Source organism: Montipora capricornis, chromosome 13, assembly GCF_036669925.1.
Source record: "Montipora capricornis isolate CH-2021 chromosome 13, ASM3666992v2, whole genome shotgun sequence".
NCBI classification, from domain to species: Eukaryota; Metazoa; Cnidaria; class Anthozoa; order Scleractinia; family Acroporidae; genus Montipora; species Montipora capricornis.
Window position 1 is genome coordinate 42168635 of NC_090895.1, and position 10000 is coordinate 42178634.

General features: G+C 39.5%; 2 protein-coding genes across 2 annotated transcripts in view; both read right to left on the reverse strand.

The window, feature by feature from the left end:
- Window positions 1-7728, reverse strand: part of LOC138030844 (tetratricopeptide repeat protein 28-like) — a 33258-nt gene extending 25530 nt beyond the window's left edge. Inside the window, exons 1-3 of the mRNA XM_068878708.1 lie at window positions 7612-7728; window positions 4096-4203; window positions 736-897 (exon numbers count right to left, since the gene is read on the reverse strand). Of these exons, the coding sequence (XP_068734809.1) occupies window positions 736-897; window positions 4096-4177 (244 nt within the window). The 5' untranslated portion in view covers window positions 4178-4203; window positions 7612-7728. The remainder of the gene's footprint in view (window positions 1-735; window positions 898-4095; window positions 4204-7611) is intronic.
- A 1921-nt stretch (window positions 7729-9649) lies between these two features.
- The window catches only part of LOC138029370 (uncharacterized), a 40145-nt gene continuing 39794 nt past the window's right edge, over window positions 9650-10000 (reverse strand). Inside the window, exon 8 of the mRNA XM_068877121.1 lies at window positions 9650-10000. This exon is cut by the window's right edge and continues 1192 nt beyond it. The gene's annotated coding sequence lies outside the window, so the exon portion shown is untranslated.

A 10000-nucleotide genomic window follows, 5' to 3' on the forward strand; every position in this document is an offset into this window, starting at 1 on the left:
AACAAGGCGTTTTTAAGCGACTCGACCAGCGTTCATATTAGGCTTCCCAAAGAGTATTCGCATGTAACCAGATACCAATTCGGAGGAAATAGGCCATTTTACAGTTGTTTGATCAGTGACCTAGCCTATGAATGGCTGCGAAGCTGCCGGTGACCTTGTATTGATACAGACCTCGATGCTTTTATCATGTAAATCGCGTTGTTGTAATTCTAATTAGTCTACATTAACATTACAAAAGCACGAAGTTTTGTATCAAAGCAGGGTCAACAGCAGCCTCGCTTCCATTCTTAGGCCAGCTAACCTAGCTACAACTGTAAAATTGTCTATGAGCTTGGTACATCTTCTTTGATTTGCAATTTATTATCAACTTTTGGTTTTTGTATAATCTCACGCGGTTAGACTGGGACGAGCATGTAATGGAGGGTAGTGTGGAAGAAGTATCCATGCATCAGCCTCCATTCTATGCTTGTCCATGTCCTCCCATGAAACTGGCTTACAAGACTGATTTTTCTGATGTTTGCGAGTTGGAAGTTGTAAAAAGGCCTAAGAACTTTTAACAAGCTGGCGTTGCGAAAGTTATACATAGTTCGCTTACACAGCACAACACTTTCTTCCAGATCCGCTGACCGTTGTAATTTTGCCCTAAAATTTGTCGCCAGTTGTACGAGTCGACCCACTTCTCCCCTCCCCCCTGAGAAAAGCATGGATAATAGTAAACAACAACAAACAACTCACCCAAACTAAAATGTGCTTTTGCTCTGTTGCTGTAAAGTTTGGCCTTAAGGAGCTCATCTTTGCAATTAACCGCAATTCCTTCTGTGTAAACTCGTATGGCTTCGCTAAAATCTTTCCCTCTGCATATTTCATTCCCTTTTATCAGGAAAGCATTTGCTTTAGCTAAAAAGAAAACGCAAATAAACACAAGTTTCGAGGGAATTTTCGATAAAGCACACGGTAAAGACAATGGAGAAGTATTGCATCGGGTCTACGGAAAACGGCAAAGTGGTCAGGCAGAAATTTGCGTTTTTTCTAAAATTCAAGGAAACGTGCTTGATTTTAGCTGATTCCTTGAGACTGCAGATGTCGAGGAGCTTCTCAAAAAGAGAGAAATGTTAGAAAAAGAGAAATTACATGATTTAACGACAAGAAGTAGCGTGTCGTTTGCAGTTTCACTTGGACGCGATGCTACATTTCTCCAATGATAAGTCTAGTTTTCAAGACTACAATTTTGGACAAAACTCTTTGCGAAAATGACACACACTACTTTAAGTCATTCCCTTAGTTGCCTGTGTGATAAAGGATTGACTTCTCCATACCTTCCCCTTCCCCCTAATCCAATGTTGGTTAAGAAACGGCAAAAGGCCTGCACAGCATTTTTCACCACATTATAAACATTGGTATCGAAACATTCGATAGCTTGGATTTACTGGATTTACTGTTGAAATTTTCTTGATAATGATGACAGGATGTCATTGAAACGTCGAAATCTCTCCACGTTAGTTTTTCTCAAGAGCTTTGTCCAAGATTATAGATCTGTAAAGTCTTTTTTTGTTACTTTCACAAAAACCCTACAGATTTGGCTACCAGTTCGAGATTCAATACGGGAACTAATTTTTTATCCATCGCAAACAATCAATCGCGAACCTACTTTTATTTTCTTAACAAGATCCGATAAGCAAAAAAGGAGGAGTAACGGTCAGATGATGCCATAGACCTCTCTCATAATGGCCGCCAAATAAAATATTCTTCTGTTTGAATTCTAATAAGCCCTTCTACTCTTGCTACGACACGCAAATTTCAAAAGATTTTTTTTTCAAAATGAAGGCAGTAGGTCTAATTAAAAAAAATACAAAAGAATGTAAAGGTGGTCTCCATTTATGAAAGTGGTTTATAGCTTTCAAAATGGAAACTTGTCATCTTAATACAGTTTTCAGTTTTAGTTCAAAGGGTATACTCCCATTTAAGTTAGCGAGACTCCAGTCTAAAGTTCGCCATTATCAACACTATTCCGACCGGTTAGCACACTTGGTAAAGCATTATACTGCTAGCAGTCCCTTTCTAGATAGTCAAGAAGGAGCAAGACATCGCAAAAGGCCTCAGCCTGGCGAGACTATAGCAGGCGAAAAAAAGAGAAGACACTGGGGGAGAGGGGGAACGAAACTCTTTCCCAGCCCCCCTCCGCTCGTTAGCTCCAGTTTTCGCTTGGCTGTTTTGAGCAATGGACTGTTCATAAAGGGACTGCTTACAGTCAAGTAACGCATCAAACCACCCGGTGTACGAAAGGTGTTTCCAGAAAGCCAGTCTGATCCCTTTGGTAAGTACCAGAGATCACTTACTCCGGACCATAGGCGTACGAACACATTAGGATTTGGGGGGGGGGGGGGGGGGAGGGGGTGGACAAAAAATTTAGGCAATGACAAAATGGAGAGTTGGACAATTTTACACTTGGCTCGACAACGAAGGACAGTTCAAGCAGGTTTAAAGCTTTAGATAAACCAGTTTAAGATTACACCCAAGAAAACGAATTAAAAGCACTCGGGCAAAAACTGAAGAGATTATCTCAAGCATTTTTTTCAAATATTTATCGCCAGGCTTTAGCAGGAGCCAACAAAATGCTTTGACTTCACTACCAAATAATTAACTTTCGTCTTGTAGACCCGGTTTGATTATTTGGTGCGACTCGTCGCAACAATTCGCCTTGTGTGACAGGGACAATTTCATGAAAATCATTGTCGCGGCGGCAGAACTTTGTCGCCGCGATCAGTCGCACGAATTCAAACCAGTTTGAACTCGTGCGACTTATCGCAGCGACAAAATTAGCGATAGCAGCGTTGTCGCATCGTGTGTACAGTTCCGGCAACAAGTCGTTGCGACAAAATATAAATGAACCAATGATAGAGCGTCATATGGTCAGCCATATCAAATTACCAACCTAGTTCACATTCCCCTCATACGAGATCACTGCGTATGCACCGAACATGGCGTGGTGTCGCAGCGACTTGTTTTGCAAGTAGTAAAAACGGAGCAACTTGTTGCAGAGACCTGTCGCCTAGTGCGTCTCGGCCTTCAAGGTTGCAAAAACATGAAAACAAAGCTGGTTTTAATGAGAGGTAAAATCGTGCTGCAAGTGAGGTATGGTTTACATTATACTAAATTTTTATTTTCCTATGCAAAACGATGTAAGATTACCAAATTCAAAATTTTGTCTCGAACGTCGGCACACAACGGTAAAATGTTCATCCTTGCCTTTTATTGGATAACAAACATCTTCCGCTTGTCCCACGACAAATTTTAAAATGCTTGACTTTGTTCAGAATTTGAAATTCAGGGAAGCTTAGCTAACCTTCCCAGAACTCTAAAGAACAAAGACGGTGAATGACAGCCATTATTTTATGGAAAATTACGCAGTAACAATTAAACTGGAATCAGGAATTGGTGGTCTCACTTCTTCCATAGTTAATGCATGGAGAGGGTTATGAAACTCGACAAGTTCCTTTGTTTGATGTTTTTGTCCGTATTTTTGGCCTTGACCCTGCACAAAACACACCTTTTTTCGATACGATAACCAATCAAATCCTTCGATTGAATTATGTGCGACTAATTTGGGAACCCGTGCGAGACCCAAACAAAAGATTGTACATCAGACCCTTTTGCAGATACGGCGGCCATTTTGATTTTTATTGTATCGAAAGACACTATGGGATGCTCAGGGGACAAATTAATACGTTTTGCCCCCTGGGCATCCCATAATAGTTATTTGAAACAATAGAAATCAAATTGGCCACCTTATATGCAAAAAGGTCTATTGCGACAACATTGTTAACGCTTTTGAAGGTTTTAAGGTTTCATAACCAGTCCCTCGATTAACTATGCTTCTTCCAAAGCTTTCAATGCCTGGAGAATGCAAATCAAGGGGTCCCCTTCCTGTACTCGTTAACTTCTGGTTTGTTACTTGAAATGGCTGCGTTAACATTCGAGGTATGGGACATGTAGAATAAGCCTGCCGTTGTTAACAACCCGAGTAGTGAATTCGGACCTGGTTTGTTTTTTAGCATCAGCATACAGACTGAAAGCAAGCAGCATACTCGAACTCACCTTTCAAGGTGTCTTCGTCGGAATCCAGCTTTCCTGTCTCGGCAACTGAGTTGATATCGGATCCATTTGCTTTCTCAGCCATGTGCACTGGCAGTTCTGTTTAGAGGCCTTACGTTTTAAAAGATATAAAGAGCTAGTTCTTTAAAATTTGATTTGTGTATGCAGACAAACAAGAACTATCAGAATATGACATCAGTGTTGGAGTAAACATAGTATGAGTTCATAACGAGCCATTTTATAGTTGTATTCCCCATGAGAAAACTGCTGATGATTATGGGAATGAAACATTTGTTCAAAACATTTGAGTTCTGTGTGGATGGGAAATACCCGTAGCAGGAAGCACTTCATGAATACATAACCCCCTCAACAAGGACAATTTTATTTATAACAAGTTTTACTTGCTCGAGTGGTTGAAAAATCTGATGGTGTGGCCGACTCGTCAAAATTAAAAGATATTAGACCCCAAGCCCCTCTCGTCAAGATCAAGATGGCGACGAGTTTGAGTATGACTGAAAAATGGATACTCCAAAATAAGTTGAGACACTTCGTGACACATATACAAGGGCAACATTTGGTGACGTTACGTGGCAATACCAGACAACCACAGTGTTAATCCGCCTTTGCAGATAAACAACACTCTGTTTACGCAGAGAATAACTGCTGGATTAGGCACTGATCTTTAGTAATTAGGGTTAAGCGCTGACTCGAAAATGTTCTGGTGCGCCATATTTAGCAAAACTTTATATTTAGTAAGATCGTTTGGTACTTTATATACACGAAACTAAGTGTCCCCGGCCTTAGTATTTCTGGTCACGACCCTCAGTGTGTCTCCGCGTTCCAACCTTATTTCCGTCTCAAAGATAAATGAGTTTTTTCCGAGTACATGTATCTCTTAAATTCTAGCTCGTTCTTTGAACTGCTGTAAATTTAGCGACATTTCATGCGAACAGAAATTACAAACACGTGGACGTAATTTCTGGGAGAAATGTCAGAATGGTGATTTAAAAATCAGTTTCCTTTTGCGAAACTACTGTAGATAGATCCAGAAAGTAACCCGGTTGTGTCTGTAGGATGATTAATTACATTAAAAAGAAAAAGTTTCCCGGTTAAGACTCGATAAACCGTGAAGGAGCGTAAAAACCTGGCATCAGAAGATGTAGACTTTCGAAAAGTCCTTCGTCTAGATACGCGCGGAACGAAGGACTTTTCATAATTGATTGGCGCCAATTTAGCGACCCAAAAACGGGTCGCTGAGCTAGGCCAATCAGAGTAGTCCTCGTGGACCCCAGGGGATAGAGTTGTCAATCAAAATTTGCCACACGCAGTGAAGCGTGATTTTCAAACATGCTACTAAGGCTACCGGATATTCCAAATTACGCGACCATCAAAGGAAAATAATTGAAGAATATCTTTCTTGCATAGATCTGTTTGTGTCTTCTCCAACCGGAGCTGGGAAAAGTCTGACCTTTGAACTAGTCCCGTACGCTTTTGGTCGTTCACTTGGAGCGGGTGGCAATGCTATCGTCTTCGTAATTCTTCCACTGATTTCACTCACGAAAGATTTGGTCTCTAGCCGGTCGCTATTTAGGAGACAACACATTTAAAATCTTAAGTATAAACAGGTGTCTGGAAGTCCCGAGGCGATTCTCAACGACTATCAACACATTTTTTGTCGAATGGAACAACAAATTTTAAAATGCATGTGTATTCATCGACGAGAGTCATTGCATCGCTTAATGGTAAGCTTAAGTTTCACTAAGATGTATCTTTTAATCCCGGTCTAGTACGTCTCCTACACGGAAGCGTACCTGATCTTTCATGAGTGAAATCAATCGACTTTCTTGACGATTCGAAGCTTTCCCTTACTTGCTAATCTTTCGAATATATTAGTCTTTCGTTTCTATCAGCACAAATCAAAGCACAAGTGTTGGTCCAGAAAATACCACTGGAGATCTCCTTTCCAAGCGGCGACTCGGGATTGAAAAAAAGCTTTCGTTTTATTTCATCTTTGTTTCTGATACCTTTAGCACAAAGTTAACAAATTTCCTCTTTCCATTTCGTAGAAACAAACATGTTCGACTGTTTTCGTCGGATTGCGCCATCAAGTTCAGGGCTTGCGAATGACGTCATCCCCTTTTTGGCGCGAGACGCAAATGAAAACTTTGCAAGCGAGACAAGTCGACCTCTCGCGACTTCGTCGCTCGCTCATTCACTTCGCGTACGAAAAATCACTTCTGGGGTTATCGTGAGGTCGACTTGTGGCGAGTCTACAGAAGATGTGGTTAGTTTTGACTCCAAATATACGTAAAAGGCGTCGCCCCTCTGAAAGAAACATATTTGGCTAAGTTGCAAGAAAATCTATACTCTGTAAACTACACTCTACTTAGTTTTTGTTTCAAACTCGTGATTCACATCAAACAACATGGCGGAAGTGAAAAAAGGACTTTCCATTGCGAATTTGAAGAGCATTTCGTAGAATAAGCTATCAAATTTGCCCTTGCACTTTCTTAAGACCTTAAATTCCATTTAAAGATCAAGTGGCTGGCAATACAGTCGGGAAACAATTACGCGATCTTAGTCACAGTACAACCGGTTTAGTGAGCAAAAAATTGGGGCCAAATCAATTTTGTTTATTATTTGAAATGTGATCTGTGTGATGCAGATTATGTTGGGTATACAGCCCGACACCTTGACCAACGCATTGCTGAACACAAAAATTCGGCAATCGGCCGACATTTTTTGAAAGCTCACCGCCGGTAGGAAAAATCTTTTGAAAGATTGCGAATTTTCCGTTAGAATTTTTTTTTCTTTATAAGTAGTATATTTAACTTCGTTGATAAGAAAATTTACTTTATATTTTTACAGTACTTCATTGAGGTCGACGCTAGGCTTGAAATGGGAGTGAATTCAGTGTCGCTCGAGTGTAAAGTGAACCGAGGCTATGAAAAGAATTAATTTGAATTAATTCTTTATGAAACAAAAAGATGAAGAAATAAGTTATCAAGGAACCGATCAAACAAATGAAAGCCAAAACGAATTAAAAGAAGGAGAGAAAATGAGGAAAATGCAACTCTGACATGTGTTAGTCCTGTTGGATCCCAAGAGGTCATATGACGTGGGGTTTGATATACTCACTGCTCTATCACTGAAGTAATTCAGCGTTTTCGGCGGCTCCGCATTGTAAGAAGCTGTAGAATTTTTAGAATGACCATAAAACAGCGAAAAAATAGCTAAAGCAATAAAACGGAAGAAAACCATAACCAAGAAGAAAATCTTGCTGCTTTTCTTCCACGGAAGCCGTCGAAGCAAAACCCATATTTTTCAAGAAGACTGTATTTTTCGATGGATGGAACCCGTGCTGGATTGTATTTTAGTGCTTCCAGTTCATTTTAAGCTAAAATATGTTATAGAGCCGACGAAACTGAAACTGGAAAACCGAGAATACGAAGCGCCGTATGTATCCTCCACATAAAAACTCTCTGATTACGAAATTACATTATGTCATGGTATACTCACCTTAAACACAGCTATTTTTCACTGAAATTTGGCTAAGAAAATCATAAAACTGATTATCGTCAATTCATTTAGCCTCACATTGAACTGCAACAGTTTCCCCACTTCGCTATTTTCAACAACTTAAATATAGTGATATTCAACACCTGAGCACTCGCTAGACACCGGAAGTTTGATTAAACAGTATCCCTACTTCTCAAAACAAGCAGGAGATTCTGTCAACATTTTTTTTTCATCGTTAATGTTCTTACTCCTGCGTAATTGGCCTACAAAAACGAGCATGCGCTGTAGTTCCAGTGGTTGACATTGCCAAACAAAATTGAAGCTTACATTTTCGCAAACTTTGCCCGTTTTGTAGACATATCCGGTACTCGAACAAACTGGATTCAATCCACACTCAATTGTTAATTCACACATGTTCACTCCGGGAATAAAATCCCAGTTGTTGATAAGCACTAGCAGTGGTATTTGACAAGAGGAATCGCAAATTATGTGGAATTTAATGTTTGCAGAATGAATGAATTTCTGCAGAAATTCAGGGTTTTAACTAGGGTATTTGAGGGGAAGAGGCCTTCCCCCCCCCACCCCCTACAAAATTCCCAGGTTCCCCCCAAAAAATATTGTTATCATTACTGTATATAAGATTAAAAACTATATCGGAAAAATCATCCAGACGCTACAAGGTCAGTGCACATGAAGTAAGTATTCCCTGTCCAAGTACACTATATGACAAGGAACATGGAGTATTACAAACTGCTGGCGGCCTTACAAGAGGCTCCTTTACCGAGCTGTACATTGTGTTTATGAGTTGATTGGCGACAGCAACATTGTGAGAACGTGATCACGACTAAAAAATAAAATAAAATACACTGTAACATTTCTAGGGCACCCAGCGAGCAAATTAAGCCAAAAGCCTTTGAGAGACATTGTTAGGCTCCTTGTAATGTATAAGAACTGTATAAGAGATGTTTTTATCAACTAGAAAAATTTGATGTGTTCAGATATCTTAGCTGAAAATTGAAGAGTCCAAAAAGTTTAAGGAATAATATCTCCATTTCAGAAATTGCCAGCTGAAAGTTTCCTTCTTAGAACTTCCAACCTACCATTTGCTCACCCGAAACTGCCAGGTAACCTTTTTAAGTGCCAAAAATTGCAAAAATATCCCTTCCGAAAACGTAAGGGACTGCTTTTCCCTGGCTGCGAATATTTTAGGTGATGTTTTAGTAAAAAGGTCTGTAGCTGTTTGGCAACGTAGAACCGAAATTATTAGAGCGGTTTTACTCTCCCGAACACATATTTAATCGAAGACTACCGTTTGGGGCCTCTGACATTTCTCAAAATTTTTTATTTATTTTTATATTAATTTATTTATATATTAATTTATTTCATCAATTTGCCTATAAGGCGGGTGCTACACAAAAGAACAAATAGTCCTCTTATTGGTGTATACACCGACCCAAAGCACATGTTCAAAATAATATTGAATGATAAGCAGGAGCTAGTCAGAATCACGTCGTTTTCGCCTGTCAAAATCGTCTTCCCAAGAAAGTGATTCGGTTTACGAGGCCGTTCCAGTTTCAACTAAATATCAAAATAATTGGGCTGTGAACATTTTCGCCGCAAGAAAAAAGAAGGGTACAAGTGCCAGTTTTAGACTGCGGTGGACTTTTCAAAGACATTGCTAAAATGGATGATCTTTCGCTGAACTATCGGATCTCCAAATTAGTTTTACTATCCCCTGGCCTGGGCCCGGTTGTTCGAAAGCCGATTAACTTAATCCAGGATTAGCTTAAACTTTTGTTTCATGTTTTCAAGTTTTTGGTGAAAGTTTCTTTTGCTTATGTTTGTTTTTCAAGATTTACTTCTTCTAATGTAAAGTTTTGCCAAATGTCAGCGTTGAAAAGCATTTGTGAGTAGAGAAATAAACTTCTTGGTTAATTTTTAATCTGGGATTAGCGTTAATCGGGTTTTGAACAACCGGGCCCTGGAAAAGGTACCACGAAAGTTTTACGTTGAATAATCGGGAAATTTGAAATGCATTGTGTGCGGTAGTTTATTTGTTTCTTTTTTCGGAAGGTTTATTAGCATAAAGGTTCATTAAAATTCAAGTGATCAGTGGCTTGATCAGTTTTTGAACTAACTCGGGCATTTCTTGATCTGTAGTTTCATTAGGTATCAAGACACATGCACCTGACTAAAATAGGGCTCTCCGATTGGCTAAAAGTCTTATGACGTATTAATGAGTTTGAGAAGTACTTTTCAAAACAAAGCAAACCTAATGAAACTACAGATCATGACTTTTAGTCCGACTATAAAAGAAGAGAAATAGTGTTAAATCAGCCCGTTGGAAGTAGCACGTTTAGTATTTATATTAGCCCTGATAACAGCTGTG